The sequence below is a fragment of the Hemitrygon akajei genome, chromosome 10, assembly GCF_048418815.1.
Source record: "Hemitrygon akajei chromosome 10, sHemAka1.3, whole genome shotgun sequence".
NCBI lineage: Eukaryota > Metazoa > Chordata > Chondrichthyes > Myliobatiformes > Dasyatidae > Hemitrygon > Hemitrygon akajei.
Window position 1 is genome coordinate 167,171,558 of NC_133133.1, and position 20,009 is coordinate 167,191,566.

At 40.9% G+C, this 20,009-nt stretch overlaps 1 protein-coding gene across 3 annotated transcripts in view; it reads left to right on the top strand.

The window, feature by feature from the left end:
- The window catches only part of alx1 (ALX homeobox 1), an 84,430-nt gene that overhangs the window by 18,113 nt on the left and 46,308 nt on the right, over positions 1-20,009 (top strand). For all 3 annotated transcript variants that reach the window (XM_073059638.1, XM_073059637.1, XM_073059639.1), the window contains exon 3: positions 10,066-10,194. In XM_073059638.1, the coding sequence (XP_072915739.1) occupies positions 10,066-10,194 (129 nt within the window). The remainder of the gene's footprint in view (positions 1-10,065; positions 10,195-20,009) is intronic.

Sequence of the window (20,009 nt, forward strand, 5' to 3'; positions counted from 1 at the left end):
TCACGCTCCTGGAAAGACCATGACTGCCCACGTCATATGACGTGGCGCATAATGATGATGTCATACAACATGGCACATTACAAATGAATAGTGCTTTTATTGGATGTTACAGAGGCTATTCCACAACACCATAAGATGTAGGAACAGAATTAGGCCATTTGGCCCATCGAGTCTGCACCACCATTTCATCATGGCTGATCCAAGTTTCCTCTCAGCCCCAGTCTCCTGCCTTCTCCCAGCATCCCTTCATGCACTGACCCTATCAGTCTCTGTCCTAAATACTTGGCGTCCACAGCTGCCTGTGGCAAAAAATCCACAGTTTCATTATTCTCTGGCTAAAGAAATTCATCCTCATCTCCATTCTGAAAGGACGCCCATCTATTCTGAGGCTGTGTCTTCTGGTCTTAGACTCTAAATCACCATAGGAAATATCCTCTCCAGATCCACTCTATCAAGGTCTTTCACCATTTGATATATTTCAGTGAGGTCGTCCCTCATTCTTATGAATTCTAGTGAATATTAGTCCAGAGCCATCAAACACTCTTCATATGACAAGCTGTTCAAACCTGGAGTCATTGGTTGTATTTATAAGCATTAGTGGAAATGAATCTTATTTCCATTGGCATGTAAAAATGCATTTCAAGTGATTTTTGGCATTAGGCTAGCCAGAGCTGTTTCCATTTATTTATTTTAGTTGAATGTACTCTCAGTGGCTACATTATTAGGTGCCTCCTTTACCTAATGAAGTGGTCACTGAGTGTTTGTTCATGGTCTTCTGCTGCTGTAGCCTATTCACTTAGTCTCAACATGTTATACATTCAGAGGTGCTCTTCTTCACACCACTGTTGTAACGTATGTTTATTTGATTTTCTGTCAGCTTCAACCACTCTAGCTATTCTCCACTGACCTCTCTCATTTACAAGGCATTTTCACCCGCAGGAATGCTGCTCACTGGAAGCTTTTTGATTTTTGTACGATGCTTTGAAAATCTAGAGACTGGTGTGTGTGAAAATCCCAGGAGATCAGCAGTTTCTGAGTTACTCAAACCACCCTGTCTGGCACCAACAATCATTCCACAGTCAAAGTCACTTAACTCACATTTCTTCTCCACTCTGATGTTAGTTTCAAATGACAACTGAACCTCCTGTCCATGACGGCATGCTTTTATGCATTGAGTTGCTGCCACATGATTGGCTGAATAGATCTTCGCATTAACAAACAAGTGTACAGATGTATCTAATCAAGTGGGCACTGAGTGTATATCCCTGAATTTACAAACTAAACCATAGTGGTCAGACAGATGTGATAATTATCTCATGGATGTAGAGAAATAGGGTAATTATTGAGGCCCTCCATTGGTCAGGGTCGACCATGGATGTTGCTTGCCAGCTGTCTATGTGATACAGAAGCCAGGGCAGTGCGAGGTGGAGAACAAGATGGCGTCCAAAGCAGATTCCCCCTCTCCATGCAGCTGAGGCAGCAAAAGGAACATCAGAGACCGATACAGTTTGGCACCAGCGGCATTGCAAAAGTTGTCAGATTGCCTCCAGCTCTGGACTTTTCCTCGGGATTTACCCCGAACCCTCCCCCATGAGTGGGTATAGTTGCAGCGGAGGTTTGACATCAGCGTTATCAGAAGATAATTATTGACTTTCTGAGGTAAAACATGCTCTTGCCTGTCGACTTAATATCACTTGGTTCTGTTTTGGTGGGATTCTATTCCCATCCTCACTCCTGTCATGGATTTTGAAAAAAAATTTCAGTTTGGTATGTTTAAAAATAAAGAGGTTCAAAGATTCATTTATTATCAAAGTATATATCCACTATGCAACTCTGAGATTTGTCTTCTCGAGGTAGCCATGAGACAAAGAAAACAATGGAAGTCATTCAAAGAGAACTATCAACCCCACTACAAAAAAAACTAACAAATTGTGCCAAATGACAACAAGAAAGAACAGTGGCACAAATATCACCCCCCACCTGTTAAAAAAATCTCACAAATGCAACAAGAGCATCAAACAGCCACCTCCACATAGAAAAGCAAATCACATGAACTGCAAGAGCATCAAATCCCAACCCCACCACCCCCACACAGAAAAGAACTTACAACTCACACCAAATTAAATCACTGAAACAGACAAACGAAAGAACGAGCAAAAACACCGTGTAAAAGACATAAAACCCTAAAGAGCCCAGTCCAATCCATAGATCACAGAACTTCAGTGACATCCTCCGACAGACTCGATGGAGAGAGACGATTTGAATGCAGAGGCAGAGCAGCGAGGGAGATAAGCCATCAAACAGAGACATCCTATCAGACAGCAGTGAGCAATAGTGATTTTGATTTTGAATGATTGCGATTTTGTTACCAAAGCACATACAGTAAATAGGAAGATTGATGGGGAAAGTTAACCAACGGCTTATTTCATGTTCCAGCTATTATTCACTCAAGATTTTATCACATTATCCCCCGAGTATTATATCACAGCACTTCACTGTTTTGGATGTGGTGCAGTGTTTTCAATATAACCCACATGGTGTAATAATGGATAATTGCCACAATGGCTGAAATGTATCAACAGATGTCACAATGAATTCCAAATGACAGATTTGGAAACTTAGGATTTCAGTTTTCTGGATTTATTGTTTTCAGCTTTTTCTCCATGACCTACACATATTTCTTCAGCTAATATCTAAAGTATGAACAAAACAATGGCACACAAGCACATGAATTCCCCCTCATGTATCCTAAAGCCAGTCGGCAGTGTAGTGGCATCCACACCGGACTTCGAGGCAAATGGCCCTGGGTTCAAATTTGGCCGGCTCCCTGAATGCTTTCCATTCGTGCTGTGCTGAGTGTCGAGCTAACAGCTCAGCCTCATAAAAGACAGACAAAAATGCAAAGGAAACGGCAAATTTGCCGCCCGATGCGCCACAGGGTGTGGAAAGGAGTATATCCTGAAGCATAGGCACCTGAGAAATCATTGGATGACACTAAGTATTGGTATTGGTTTATTATTGTCACATGTACCAAGATAACAGTGAAAGCCTTGTCTTACACACTGATTGTACAGAACACAGCGCATTGAGCTGGAATAAGGAAAAACAATAATGATGCAGAATAAAGTGTAAAAGCTACGGAAAAGGTGCAGTGCAGGTAAATGGTAGAGTGCAAGATAAAGTGTGAGGTAGATTGGGAGTTTAAGAGTTCCATCTTGTTGTACAAGAAGTCCATTCAAAAGATAACAGTGGGATAGAAGCTGTCCTTGAGTCCGGTGATGCGTGCATTCTAACTTTCGTATCTTCTTCCCAGCAGGAGAGGGGTGAAGAGAGAACGTTGGGGGTGGGTGGGGTCTTTGATTGCGCAGGCTGCTTTACTGAGACAGCAAGAAATAGAGACAGAGTCCGTAGAGTTCCTGTGGTTCCTTTGAGGTGCTGACCTGTGTCCACAGCTCTTTGCAGTAGGCCAGAAAGCTGAAGTCACGATCAGCATTTCAATGCCCATAAAAATAAACCAGCCTCATTCTTGAGGGGATCATAGTAATGGAGAATCAATGATGCTCTTCAGTAAATTTTCATCTAGCAAATTAATACTAGCGGTGTCACTAAAACGCTTGGTTAGTAGACCCAGATGATAATGTTACTGAGTTGATAAAATTACTCTAAAAAGAAAATGGAAATTCACGAGTATTTCTGCCACATCAACAGCATTATAATAGGTAGCACTTCTTCCTCTTCCATTGCTGAAGGATGAGGATGGAAATGCAGTGTAAAGGAAAGAGACATGCAGTTGGCACCAGCAATAGCAGAAAACATCACATAGCTGAGTGATAGGTTGCAGTATAACTTCTATAATAGATGATGTGGTCTGTCTCGTTGTCACACAGATAGCTGATGTCATAATATTGCTCGAGCTTCACAATATCAACTTCAAAAAAAATTCAAAAATAAATTTATTATCAAAGTACATATATGTCACCAAATACAACCCAGAAATTCATTCTCCTGCGGGCATGCTCAATGAACCCATAATAGAATATTAACTATAATAGAATCAATAAAAGACCACACCAACTTAGATGTTTAAACAGGGTGCAAAAGACAACAAAATGTGTAAATATAAAAAAGAAAGAAATAATAATAGTAAATAAATAAGCAAAATATCGAGAACATGTGATGAAGAGTCATTGAAAGGGAGTATATAGGTTGTATGAACACTTGGGACAATATAGGTTGTATGAAGATGGGATAAGTGAAGTTGAGTGAAGTTATCCCTTTCAGTTCAAAGCCTGATGGTTGAGGTGTAGTAACTGTTCCTGAACCTGGTGGTGTGAGGCCTGAGACTCCTGTACCTTCTTCCTGATGGCAACAGTAAGAAGAGAGCATGTCCTGAGTGATGGGGGTCCCTGATGATGGATGCTGCTTTCCTGCGACAATGCTTTGTGTAGATGTGGTCCATGGTGGGAAAAGTTTTACCCCTGATGGACTGGGCCATATGAACAACTTTTTGCAAGATTTCCTGTTCAAGGGAATTGATGTTTCTATAGTAGGGTGTGCTGCAGCCAGTCAATATATTCTGCACCACATATCCATAGATGTTTGTCAAAGCTTTAGATGGCATGTCGAATCTTTGCATACTAAAAAGGAAGTCAAGGTGTTGCTTTGCTTTCTTCATAATTGCACTTATGTGCTGGGCCACGGACAAGTCCTCTGAAGTAATAAAACTGAGGAAGTGTAAGTTGCTAACCCTCTCCTCCTCTGATCCTCCAATGAGAACTGACTAATGAACCTCTGGTTTCTTCCTCCTGAAGTCAATAATCAGCTCCTTGGTCTTACTGGCATCGAGTAAAAAGTTGTTGTGGCACCACTCAGCCAAATTTTAAATCAGCCTTTTAGGACTTACAATCTCCGCTGATGGTCCTTGTTGACATATAGTCATTTTCCTTTGTTCTTGAAGTCAAAATTAAATGTTAAGTTAAGACTTCAATGATAGCAATTCATTATTCTTTCCCTCCAAGAGTTTAATGCAACATCCACCCTTCCCCAGGCACCCCACCAACCTCTCAATGCTCACTCATTGATTGTACTGACATTCTGAAAATAATTTTTCCATCAGATCATCTTGACTACAAATAAAAAAAAATCATCTGCACAAATTCAGTTAAGAGAAATGCTGTCTTCGTATCTCTGAATTTGGAAGTAATTCTGAGCCTCTCTTAATGCTTTGCTAGTTACAGATTGTTGTGATGTCACCAACAAAAGAAAAGGATATTGGGATAAATCGGTATTTGTGACCCGTCGATCGAAGTTCAAAGTAAATTTTATTTGAAAGTTCTTATGTACCACCATATACATCCTTGAGATTCATTTTCATACTCAGAAAATCTGTAGAATAGTGACTATAACAGAATCATTGAAAGATCAACCAGAGTGCAGAAGACGACAAACTGTGCAAATGCAAATATAAATAAATAGCAATAAATAAAGAGAACATGAGATAATAAGATAAAGAGTTCTTAAAGTGAGATCATTGGTTGTGAAAACATCTCAATGATGGAGCGAGTGAGTGTAATTCACCCCTTTTATTCAAGAGCTTGATGGTTGTGGGCAGTAAATGTTCTTGAAGCTGGTGGTGCAAGTCCTGAGACACCTGTACCTTCTACCTGATGGCAGCAATGAGTAAAGAGAGTGGCCTGGGTGGTGGGGAGCTCTGACACTGGATGCTGCTTTCATGTAGATGCGCTCAGGTGCTCAATGGTCTAGAGGTCTTTACCTGTGATGTACTGGGTTGAATCCACTACTTTTAGTAGGATTTTCTGTTCAAAGGCATTGGCATTTCCATACCAGGCTGTGATGTAGCCAGTGAATATAGTCTCCACTACACATGTCAAAGTTTTAGATGTCATGCTGAATCTTTGCAGGCTCCTGATGAAGTAAAGGTGCTGCTGTGCTTTCTTCGCAATTGCACTTATGTGCTGGGTCCAGGACAGATCCTCTGAAATAGTAACACCCAGACCATGACCTGAGTTTTAACATGGTTATTGTGCTGCATTTGCTTCCTCCTTCTTACATATAGCCATATAACAATATAACAATTACAGCACGGAAACAGGCCATCTCGACCCTTCTAGTCCATGCCGAACACTTACTCTCACCTAGTCCCACTGGCCCGCATTCAGCCCATAACCCTCCATTCCTTTTCTGTCCATATACCTATCCAATTTTGCATTAAATGACAATACCGTACCTGCCTCTACCACTTGTACTGGAAGCTCATTCCACACAGCTACCACTCTCTGAGTAAAGAAATTCCCCCTCATGTTACCCTTAAGCTTTTGCCCGCTAAGTCTCAAATCATGTCCTCTTGTTTGAATCTCCCCTACTCTCAATGGAAAAAGCCTGTCCACGTCAACTCTATCTATTCCCCTCATAATTTTAAATACCTCTATCAAGTCCCCCCTCAACCTTCTATGCTCCAAAGAATAAAGACCTAACTTGTTCAACCTTTCTCTGTAACTTAGGTGCTGAAACCCAGGTAACATTCTAGTAAATCTTCTCTGTACTCTCTCTATTTTGTTGACATCTTTCCTATAATTCAGTGACCAGAACTGTACACAAGACTCCAAATTCGGCCTTACCAATGCCTTGTACAATTTTAACATTACATCCCAACTCCTATACTCAATGCTCTGATTTATACAGGCCAACATACCAAAAGCTTTCTTCACCACCCTATCCACATGAGATTCCACCTTCAGGGAACTATGCACCATTATTCCTAGATTACTCTGTTGTACTGCATTCTTCAATGCCCTACCATTTACCATGTATGTCCTATTTGGATTATTCCTACCAAAATGTAGCACCTCACACTTATCAGCATTAAACTCCATCTGCCATTGCCCAGCCCACTCTTCTAACTGGCCTAAATCTCTCTGCAAACTTTGTAAACCTACTTCATTATATTTAACGCCACCTACCTTAGTATCATCTGATACTTACTAATCCAATTTACCACCCCATCATCCAGATCATTAATGTATATGACAAACAACATTGGACCCAGTACAGAGCCCTGAGGCACACCACTAGTCACCGGCCTCCAACCTGACAAACAGTTATCCACCACTACTCTCTGGCATCTCCCATCCAGCCACTGTTGAATCCATTTTACAACTTTAATATTAATACCTAACGATTGAACCTTCCCAACTAACTTTCCGAGCGGAACCTTGTCAAAGGCCTTACTGAAGTCCATATAGACAACATCCACTGCTTTACCCTCGTCAACTTTCCTCGTAACCTCTTCAAAAAATTCAATAAGATTTGTCAAACATGACCTTCCATGCACAAATCCATGTTGGCTGTTCCTAATCAGACCCTGTCTATCCAGATAATTATATATACCATCTCTAAGAATACTTTCCATTAATTTACCCACTACTGACATCAAATTGACAGGCCTATAATTGCTAGGTTTACTCTTAGAACCCTTTTTAAACAATGGAACGACATGAGCGATACGCCAATCCTCCGGCACCATCCCCGTTTCTAATGACATTTGAAATATTTCTGTCAGAACCCTTGCCATTTCTACACTAACCTCCCTCAAGGTCCTAGGGAATATCCTGTCAGGATCCGGAGATTTATCCACTTTTATATTCCTTAAAAGCGCCAGTACTTCCTCCTCTTTAATCGTCATAGTTTCCATAACCTCCCTTCTGTCATTTCTCTCTGTAACTATCCTTCAAATACGAAGTGAAATATAAACTACTGTTTATCAAGTTACAAAGTGCAAATAATTTATCAGTTCTAGCATTCCCAATAAAGTATTCAGCAGCTAAACACATACTTTGACATTATTTTAAGTATTGTAAAGAATTCAAGGTTCAAGGTTTAAGATTGTTTATTCCCATTCCTCAATACACAAGTGTAAAATAGAACAAAATGAAAGATGGAGAAGCAACACCTTACATTCCATTTCAGTAGCTTCCATGCTGATGGCATGGATTTCTCCTTTCGGTAGAGAATTCCTTCCTCATCCGCCCAGCCCAGTCCCCACTCTGAGATTTGCCTCTTCTCACATGATCTTTTTCCTCTTCTCTTCCCCCTGTGTCCCCTCCTCCTTTCCTTTCTCCTATGGTCCACTCTCATCTCCTATTAGATTCTTTCTTCAGTCCATCACCTTTCCCACCCTCCTGGTTTCACCCATCACATTCCAGCGAGCCTCCTTCCCCTCCCTCTACCTTTTTATTCTGGCATCTTCCTCCTTCCTCTCCAGTCCTGAAGAAGGGTCTGGGCCTGAAGTGTCGACTGTTTATTCATTCCATAGATGCTGCCTGACCTGCTGAGTTACTCCAGCATTTTGTGTGTGTTACTTTGAAATGACTGTTACACCTGACTCTAGGTGATGTGTATGTAATGGTGGTGGGGTGGATGAATGGGTGGAGGTGTTGATCAGCATGACGGTTTTATATATTCCAATATGGGCCTTATCTAATTTAATAAGCCTTTTCCAACTATATAGCTTGTTTGACTCTGTTTCTTCATTGCTTTATGGGACTTGTGTCAGATTGACAGACATGGACAGAGTGTCAAAATGGAATCTCAGCTCTATCACAGATGTTCAAAGAGAACAGCAAAGAATTTTGGAATACTTACGAATTAATATGTTCAGAGAGGAAGCCATACCCTGTTACAGGAACAGTCACACACAGTACAGCACACACAAGGTAGCAAGCAGAAATAGAGTAACAATCATGGAGTAAGAGAGTCCCAAAACTCACATTATCAATCCTCAGTGAACCACAATAAAGCCCATCTGCCACCGAGCTAACACTGGAGGTAGCAGAGACGCCAGAGTGGCCGCAACCACCTCCAGCGGAGCGACCACACCAGCCCCAACACGCTCCCACCTGCCATGAACAACCACAAACTAGAGAGAATCTACAGATGCCGGAAATCTGACCAACACACACAAAATGCTGGAAGAACTCAGCAGGCCAAGTCAGCATCTATGGAAAAACGTGCAGTCGACGTTTCGGCCCAAAACGTCGACTGTACCCTTTTCCTAGATGATGCCTGGCCTGCTGAGCTCTTCCAGCATTTTGTGTGTGTTGCACAGACAACCACAATCCTGCCGGATGCCCGATGCCACCATCTTGCTGGAAGCCAGATTGTGCTCTTTACACTTTATCCGACTGCAAGGAAGAGAGACTGGATTTTGAAGTGTAAGGCTATAGCTTTGACACAGAGGTGCATCTCTTGCTTCTGAAATAAACCAATGTTAATACTTAAAGCAATAAACTGTTTCCATGGCCATCATACTGCACCTGCTTCTCCTTCTCCTGTGAGCTCGAAGATACAAAACCGTCCCAGTGAATTGAGGCGTCCAGTCAACCCAAGGAATTGCACTAAACCAGTGATACAAGTTAACTTTCTGTTTCCCGTTCTACCTATCTTAAATTGATTGTCCATTTTATGTTCTTTGAGTAGATTTGCTCTCATCCACGTGATTGATCGTCCATGTTTAATTTTTATCGCACCGTTTTTCTTGTTCAGCTTGGCTTACTAACTGACATTAACTAATCTTGCAAGATGTTTTATATTCTGTGGTTTTGCTCATTTTTTTTTGCCATTTCCACGATTTATTCTTTTTTTTGTTTGGGGGGAGCGGGGGTTTGATTTTTTTTGAACAGGTTCCATAGTTTTCTTTGTTTAGTGGCTGTCTGGGGGAAGATGAATCTCAGGGTTGTGTACTGCATTCATACCTTGATAATAAATGTACTTTGAAACTTAGAATCAAATCTGTTTACCTTGTAGTCATTTCAGGTAGGGGATAGCTGACATTACCTTTCAAACATTACGCTGGTGAAAACTGAGTTTCAATGGATCTTTCCCGATAGAAAAGTTTAATATAAATGCTGCAAAAAATTCAGGGAAACTTGCTAGAGTGAAAACAAACACAAGTGATCTTTCTTCACTTGTCCAAGGCAGCTTACCCTGACATTAGTCAGCAGTGCATCACACAAGAAATGAGAATACAGGTGTGCTATTTTTTTTCAGGTTTGGTTTCAAAATAGAAGAGCAAAATGGAGAAAGCGGGAACGCTATGGACAGTTACAACAAGCTCGAAGCCACTTTGCAACCTCCTACGATGTATCCCTTTTGCCCAGGACAGAAACTTATTCACAGGTAGGTGAAAAACCTAGTGCCACAGTCACAGGAGAGAGTGAAAGAGCATACACTGACAAGTAAACTGACCATATTAAAAATAATTACAGGCACATTCTTTCAATAACTTTAAAGGTGAAAATATATGCTTCTGGTGTATATAATGTTAGGAGAGAAGCTAATCAGTAAGGGAATAGATTTATTGTAATTTGAAGAGGAATTAGATGAGGGGTTAAGGAATTTTTTTCTCATTCTGAAAGTAGTACAGTTCAATGTCAGAAAGGATGGTGGAATTAGAAAGCTCAATATTTCAAAGTAAACTTATTATCAAAGTACATATATGTTACCGTACACTGGCATGAGACTCATTTTCTTGCAGGAACTCACAGGAAACAAAAAGAAATACAGTAGAATTCCAGGGAAGACTTTATATAACCAGACAAAAACTGACAAACAATCAATGTACAACAAAGGACAAACTGTGCAAATAGGATGCATTATGAGAAAAAGAGATGTAAATAGTCCAAAAGTGAGTCTGTAGGTCTAAATCAGTTCAGAGAAGTGATGATCAAAGTTATCCATGCTGGTTCAGGAGCCAGATGGTTGTAGGGTAATAACCTGGTGGAGTGGTACATAAATTTAAGCTGCAGTAGCATTTGGTGCTGTTACCTAGATTAGGACTGAGAGCCAGGAAAAGGCTTTGTTCAGCATGGATGTAATATGAGTTTGGTTATAAATTCATGTGAGTCTATAACTAGGTCTAGGAGCATCTCATGCTCAGGACTAATGAGTGGGGAGGGACCCTCAGACATGGTTTGACATTCCATGATATTGGATAAATTACTTTTCACCTCATCCTCCCATAGATGATGTCTGGCCTGCTGAGTTCTGCCAGCGTTTTGTGTTTTTATTTATTTCCAGCATCTGCAGATTCACTCGTGTTGCCTTCATCTTAAAAGTTCTTAGTGACTCTGTTTCCATCATCTAAAGACACACAAGTCTCTGAAAGATGGTTTGTGCCTTAAATGGTTGACATCTTATCAACAGTGACCACTTGTTTCAGATTCTTACACAAGAAGAAATGATCTCTCCACATCTATCCTGTTAAAACCTGACAAGAATTTTTTTGTTTCACTCCATTAAACTACAACAAAAACTAATTGAGCCTGGGTTAACTAACCATTCCTCATTAGGCAACCCTTCCATTCCATGTAGTGGTCTGATAGTCCTCTCAAACACAACAACATCCTTTCTTTAAAAAAAATGAAGGGCAATACCGTTCTTAGAACTCCAAATTTGGCTTTGCCAATGTCCTATAGAACAGAACCACGACTTCCTTGTAAATGCATTCAGATCTCCTGGCAATAAACATTAATATTCTGTTAGCCTTCCTAATCACTCCCTTTCCCATTCCAACAACATTAGTCCAAGGGCTCCTCTACTGCCACTCGCAGGTTGGAGGAGCAACACCTCATATTACAAATGGGTAGCCTCCAACCTGACAACATGAATATTGATTTTCCTAGCTTCTGATCATTTCTTCCTCCTCAATCTTGTCCCTTTTCCCACTCCCCATACAGCTTCCCTTTTCTTCTCTTCGCCTCTCCTACCCATCACCTCCTTCTAGAACCCCTCCCTTCCCTTTCTCCCATGGCCCACGGTCCTCCTTTATCAGATTCCATCTTCTTCAGCCCTTCATCTGTTCCACATATCACCACCCAGCTTCTCACTTCATCACCCACCCACTGACCTTCCCCTTCACCTGGTTTCGCCTGTCACCTGCTGGCTTGTACTCCTTCCCCTCCCCTGCTTCTTATTTTGGCTTCTTCCCCCTTGCTTTTCAGTCCTGATGAAGGATCTCAGCCCAAGACATCAAATGTTTATTCCTCTCAGTAGATGCTGCCTGACCTGCTGAGTTCCTTCAGCATTTTATGCATGTTACTCATCACTTGTTGTACCTGTATACTGACTGCCTATGAATCAATCACCAGAAAACTGAGATCCTTTTACACTTTAGAGATCTGCAATCATTCACCTTTTAGATTAAAAAAAGCTCGTTCATTTCTTCATTTACAATGGGCAGTTTCAACTGCACTACAATTGTACTCAACTTGTCAGATATTTGCTCTCATTAATCTTACACCGTAGCCTCCTGACATCCACAACTTATTGTCTTCTTTGTGTCATTGACAGTGTTTGCAAAAATACCTTTGGAGCCTTTGCCTGTGGCATATATATACGTTGTGACAGGTTGAGGCCCCAGCATCAATTCTTGTGACATTTTAATCATTACATTTTGCCAACCTTGCTGTCAATTCCGCTGCTGGTGGTTAGGGCCACAATGTAGGTCCTCCAGCTCTGGAGGTGTTCACGGCTTCCTTCATTGTGTCAGCAACTTCCTTGGTTTTCACTACTCTCAATCACGTAAGTCCTGAGTGGAGACTCAGGAATACCATCACACTCAGATGTAGAAGGATCCTTCATTGTTATTTCCAAAACAATTTTGTCTTACCAGTCAGGGTTGTTAGCCCTGAGCTGAATCCCTGAACCTGGAAGACTAGTGAACCCCTCTTAGTTGGTCCTCTACCCTTTGACCTGTTTGGCATGGGTGACCTTACCAACAGCCAAAACACAAAGCCCTGAATTCAGCCAACATCCCTGGATCATTGAAGCATGCAAGCCTCCAAACCACAAGGTTGTGGTCCTTTTGAAGGATTTTGCTCACTTTGTTTCCTGATAGTCGGCCAGTATTGTAACCATAGTGAATGTTGCCTCCTATATCATGAGCTTCTATTTTCCATGCTTCCCTTTGATGTGGCGCTTTATCAATTTTCTTCTGGAAATCTACATATAATGTAGCCATTGTTCAAACTTCAAAGTAAATTTTATTATCAAAGTACATATATGTCATCATTACAAGCCTGAGATTCATTTTCCATTGGTTCCCATTCAACCACAGTGCATGTTGTTTCTTCAAGTAATTCTAATAAATTGCCTGAACATGTTTCCCTTTCATAAAACCATGTAGGCTTTGCCTTAATCTTTTCCCTAAAGTGCACTTCTACGTTTAGTAATCACTTCTAATATTTTAGTAATCACTTCTAATATTTTCTATATTCAATAACCTCCAACAAAAATTTGAAGGTTCATTTAATATCAGAGTATATAGACAGTATACAACCTGAAATTCATACTCTTCACCACAAGAAACCCCATAGAATGCCAGATAGAAACATCGGAGCCCCGAAGACTCCCCTCCCCCCACCTTTCACACAAACAGCAGATGCTAAGCTTAACTAACCTGTAGCTTCTTGCTTTCTGTCTCCCTTCTGCTTTGAATAAAGTATTTGCATTTTCTCATTTCCATTCTCAAAGAGCACTGAGTTTAGGTTCAATAGGTACATTTAAAGTCAGAGAAATATATATAATATACACGTACAAACAAGCTGGAGGAACTCAGCAGGTCGGGCAGCATCCGTGGAAACGAATAGTTAACGTTTCGGGCCGAGACACTTTGTTGTATACGATAAACATCCTGAAATTCTTTTTCTTCGCAAATATCCACAAAAACAGGGGAGTGCCCCAAAGAATGAATGGCAGTTAAACGTTAGAACCCCAAAGCCTCCTAGCTCTCCCTCCCACACGTAAGCAACAGCAAGGCAACGATCCCCCCTCCCCCACCAGCAAAAAAGCACCAACGCCCTTGACTGAGCACTCCAGCGTGCAGCAAAGCATCAATAAAGACACAAACCTGCAGTACCCCAAAGACTAATTGTTCTGCCAGTAATTTGACATACCACAGGCTCTCTCTCTCTCCTTAATAAGAGAAAAAGAGGTGTCCTCATCTCACAGCGAGAGGGGAGGTGTAACAAACAACTCACTGATATATGATGTTAAAAGTCTGTTGTGCTGCTTTTTACAAGACCTGCACCCAGAGAATCCGCCCTGGAAAGGCTCAGGTCTCTAGACACACAGCTTCCGATATTCCATGTTCTCCCACAATGCCTCAGTCAGGGGTACTGGCCTTGAATCAGCCCATCTCCAGAGCCACAAACATCTGGCACCCTGAAGGCATCCTAGTCTTCCAGGCCGTGTCCTTGAGGTATCTAAAAGCGGCCGGTCATGATGCCCTGAGAGCGGGTCCCGTTCCCACAAAGAACTGAAGTCAGAGTGTAACTCCAGGTCAGATTGTTCAAAAGAACCTTGAAAAGAAAAAAAAAAGATTCTTTGGAAGAAATTAAATATGAATGGTTTTAACAGTAGGCTATTGGCATTTGCAGAAATTATGTGAGTCTGATCACTTTATCTGATCAGTAGATTTTTCAGTGGTGTGATATTATTCGCCACTCCAACCTTCATCCAAATTACATCATCGAGTCATAGAATCATAGATAAATGCAGCACAGAAACAGGCCATTCAGCCCAACAAATCTATGGCAAATATGGTGTCTACCCGGCTAGTCCCAATTTTCTACATTCGGCCCACATCCCTCTAAAGCTTTGTCCCTCTATTTACCTATCTAAGTGCTTCTTAAATGATACTATTATAACTGCATCAACCACTTCCTCGAGCCACTTGCTCCATGTACTCACCACCCTCTGCATGAAAAAGTTAGCCCTCAGATTCCTCCCGCCAGAAATCTATGAGCTCCAGTTTTGGTCTCCCTGACTCTGAGGAAAAGACTGTCACTATCCATCTAATAATTGTAAACATTTCCACGAGATTGGTCCTCATTCTCCTACGTTCCAAGCAATACAACTGAAGTAGCCACATTCCCCTGCTACTCAGGGCCTCCAGTCCTGGGAACATTTTCATAACATTTTCTGCACTCTTTCAGCTGAACTACATTTTCTTACAAAAGTCACCGGGACCGGACCGGATGTACCCCAAGCTACATTGGGAAGCGAGTGAGGAGATTGCTGAGCCTCTGGTGATGTTCTCTGCATCATCAATGAGGACGGGAGATTTTCCTGAGGATTGGAGGGTTGCAGATGTTGTTCAATTATTCAAGAAAGGGAGCAGGGATAGCCCAGTGTGTCTTACTTTAGTTGTTGGTATATTGATGGAGTAGATCCTGAGAGGCAGGATTTATGAACATTTGGAGAGGCATAATATGATTAGAAATAGTCAGCATGGCTTTGTCACAGGCAGGTCGTGCCTTACAAGCCTGATTGAATTTTTTGAGGATGTGACTAAACACATTGATGAAGGAAGAGCAGTAGATGTAGTGTATATGGATTTCAGCAAGGCATTTGATGAGGTACCCCATGCAAGGCTTATTGAGAAAGCAAGGAGGCATGGGATAAAAGGGGACCTTTCTTTGTGTATCCAGTGCTGGCTTGCCCACAGAAGGCAAAGAGTGGTTGTAGACAGGTCATATTCTGCATGAAGGTCGGTGACCGGTGGTGTGCCTCAGGGATTGGTTCTGGGATCCCTTCTCTTGCTGATTTTTATAAGTGACCTGGATGACGACCTGGAGGGATGGTTTAGTAAGTTTGCGATGACACAAAGGTTGGAGGTGTTGTGGATAGTGTGGAGGGCTGTCAGAGGTTACAGCAAGACATTGATAGGATGCAAAACTGGGCTGAGAAGTGGCAGATGGAGTTCAACCCAGAAAAGTGTGAGGTGGTTCAGTTTGGTAGGTCAAATATGATGGCAGAATATAGCATTAATGGCAAGACTCTTGGCCGTGTGGAAGATCAGAGGGATCTTGGGGTCCGAGTCCATAATACACTCAAAGCTGCTACGCAGGTTCACTCTGTGGTTAAGAAGGTATACGGTGCATTGGCCTTCATCAATCGTGGGATTGAGTTTAAGAGCTGATGGGGAGCATGCCTTATGAGAATAGGTTGAGTAAATTCGGCCCTTTCCCTTTGGAGCGATGGAGGATGAGAGGTGACCTGATAGAGGTACAAGGTAATGAGAGGCATTGATCATGTGGATAGTCAGAGGCTTTTCCCAGGCCTGAAATGGCTAGCACATGAGGAGCTAGTTTTAAGATGCTTGGAAGTAGGTACAGAGGAGATGTCAGGGTTAAGTTTTTTATGCAGAGAGTGGTGAGTGCGTGGAATGGGCTGTTGGCGGCAGTGGTGGTGGCAGAAGCAATAGGGTCTTTTAAGATAATCCTGGATGGCTATATGGAGCTTAGGAAAATAGAGGGCTATGGGTAAGCCTATGTAGTTCAAAGGTAAGGACATGTTCTGTACAAATTTGTGGGCCAAAGGGCCTGTATTGCGCTGTAGGTTTTCTATGTTTCTATGTTAAAAGGGTGACCAAAACCGTACACAGTATCACACACAAAATGCTGGTGGAATGCACAGGCCAGGCAGCATCTATAGGAAGAAACACTGTCAACGTTTCGGGCCGAGACCCTTTATCAGGACTAGAGTATTCTGAGTACGGCCTGAATCAATGACTGATGCAATAGAACACAATGTCTCATCTCCTATATTCATTGCACTGACTGACTAAAGCCAGTGTGCTAAATGTCTTTTTCACCAACCTATCTGTGATTCCACTTTCATTGAACTATCTACTTGTACGCCTTGGTCCCACTGTTCCATTACACTTCTTCGTGCACTACCACTTATATTGTAAGTCTTATGCTGGTTTAACTTTCTAAAATGCATCACCTCACATCTGTCTGCTTTGAAATCCATTTGCCATTCATCAGCCCAGTTCCTTATCTGTGTGATTAAGTGTGTACATAATAAAGAATTTCAATTCCCAGAGTGCAATGTGAACTGGAAGTGACATGAGCTGGTCACATGCGATCGAGAAAAGATAGAACCATTCTGTAAATAAATATGTGCCAACATTAAAACCCACGCTGGAACTGATTGAGGTCCCATTGTAATCTACAATAACATGCTTCATTATCAACAACACCTCCTAATTCCATGTCATCCACAAACTTCTTGTATTTTTGCATCCAAATCATTTATATCAGTAACAAATAACAAGGGTCCCCTTGCAGCACACCACTAATCACTGGCATCCGTACTGAGAAACAGCCTTCAGCCACCACCCTCTACTTCCTATCTCTGAGCCAATTTTGAATCCACCTAACTAGCTCCATCTGGATCCCACAGGGCCTCATCTTCCAGAACAGCCTACCACAAGACCTTGTCAAAGGCCTAGCTAAAGTCCAAATATTAAAAAAAATCCATAAAATCAATGTTTGCATTGAGTATGAATCAATTTGACTTCAGTCCGATAGCATTATCTAAGTGGCATACTTGACCTCTGAGTATCACATTAAGTACAGCTTTCCACTTGGGAAGCACAAATTGAAATAATTCCTCCTTCTCCCTACCCGCCGATAAATTCAAAATGTGTAACGTCAAGAAACCTCTTGTTCTCTTGTCATGTGATTTATATCATCCTTCAGAGGATAACAGAGGAATTTCTTATTTGCAACAGCATGAAAATTAATTTCAACATTTACTATGTTACTTAGTACAGATACTTGGGTTTTTTTAAACTCTGAAGAGAACTTAAAGTTTGTGGCATTTTGATAGGATCACTAAAATAAGAGAAACATAATTAACCCAGGCACACAAATTTAAAAAGAAGCTGAAACTGTTCCCAACCATGAGTCTTGCTTTTCCACATGGAATATTTTTCTATAGACCCCTGGCTTTCCATCTGTATGAGGACAGGCATGAAAAGAGAATAGTTTAATTCTGTGATACAAATGCTGTAGTTCACCCTTTGTACCAACTCAGTAGCTCCATAGCTCTCCCTCATTGATTCTGTTCCCCACTGCTTCGAGGGCAACATTATGGAATTTTCAGGATCTCCCCGGAAGGGTCAGTAGGTGAATCTAATTAATTTGTTAAAGATCCAATCCAAAAGTACCAAGTGCTAGAAGTACCTGGCAAATCAGGCACCAGCCATTGATAGAGAAATGATAAAAATGTCTTTGGTCAATGGTCCTTCATCAGAACTAGAACAATGAAAAAAAAGAATATGTCTTAAAATGCTGAGATGGGTCTCTGGTCATTGACCTGCTCTCTACTATAACAGCCCCTGTTCTCTTCAGCCCTCCCACTCTCTTCAATTTAAACCCTGCCTGCTCCAGTCCTGATCAAGGTTCCTTCACTAGAAATGTTGAAGCTGCTTCCCTCACTTTGGATGCTACTGGTCCTGCAGAGTGCTCTGGCATTTTCCGACTTTGTTTTGTATTTCAGCATCTGCAGTATTTTGATGCTTTGAACAAAATATGTTTTGTCTTTGTCAAGCAATTTTACCAGTGTTCTCCTGATCAACTGGATAACTGATAAGCATTAACTGTACTTACGTTGCAGTGAGTGATGGTAATATTTTCTGCCTTCTTTCTGTATGTTGTCTGTAGATTAGACATTTAATTTCTTTCCACTATTATAGCTTCAGCAATATTTACCTTTTTTTATGAAGTTACTGAACTTTCTTTTCTCTCCTTTGACTTACTGATCATTTGCTGTTCCTTGAAAGTTTCTACTTCAGTTTTGTCTGATAACTAATCCCCGTGCAAGTGGTACTTGTTTCTTTTAAACTATTCACTTTCAAACCATTTCTTACTACTTAATAAAGTCTTAAAGCTTCTGCAAATACCTGAGCAGGAATTAGTGGAAGTAGTCATGCCCTGAAATTTCAATAGGTCTTACATCCGTTAAGGAAGCAATTTTCCCTCTCTCGGCTCCTCTGATCTTACAGTCTTAGAGCACTACAGTACAGAAACAGGCCCTATGACTCCTCTCGTCCATGCAGAACTATTAATCTGTACTTGGACCATAGCACTCCATCCCTTTCCCATCTATGTACCTAGTAATGGGAATGATTAATCTAATGGCATGTCCTGACACCATACCCTAGCTGAGGTCCATTTTGGCAGTGACTGCCGCAACCCAGGAAGTCTTGATTCAGGCGAAATTCTCCCTTTAAAATATCTTCCTTTTTGCAGAGTAACATTTGCAGAGTAATTGCTGCTTTTGAAAAGCAGCTCTGAGGTTGTCAGTCTTTCAGCCCTTTTATTTATTTTCTTTTACATTGTTAGCTCTTGATTCACTGCAAAAAGAGCTTTACCAATACTTCTTTCCTTTTATTCCTTCAGTCTCCTAATAGCTAGTATTGTGTATTTAATATTTAAATAATATTTGAGTAATCTTGTATGTATGTCTATAGGTTGATTAAGCTTTCTTGTTTAAATAATTAAATTATGGTTTATATGTAAAAATACATTGAATGCATACCTCATCACGCTACCATGTGATAAGTGCGTGCCTTATTTATAGTAAACTCAAAAGTTTACTATAAAAAGTACTCAAAAGTATACAAAAGTATACTCAAAAGTATACAAAGGGATACTTCGGACCCCTGTATCTTCCTTTGAGTTAGTCGAATGTTTCAAAGTTACAAACATAACACCTTGATTATCCCTAAATAGATTAAGCTTCAAATTAAATTTTAAATATTTAATTTTAAATTTTAAAATAAAATAAAATTTATGTTTTTTATTTTAAATACACTTACATTATTTATTGAATTTAAATGGTGAAAATTCACATTACCGTGATCTTGAATGGGTTCAGCACTAAGATATGTTGGCAGTTCAACATTCTTCTAATGGGCCCAATACCGATGTAGATTCCAGGATTCAGACACTTTATTAAGAAGATCCATCAAATTGCCTCGGCAGCTTTAAAACCCTGCAGAATGTTACATGATCTCAGGCCAATTGGAATTGATTGAAAATACTCACTTACATAACATAGATCATCCAGTGAGAGCAATTGGCTTAAAAACAGATTTCCTTTCAGGGCACTTTAGTTTTGGTTACTAGGACCTTGCAAAA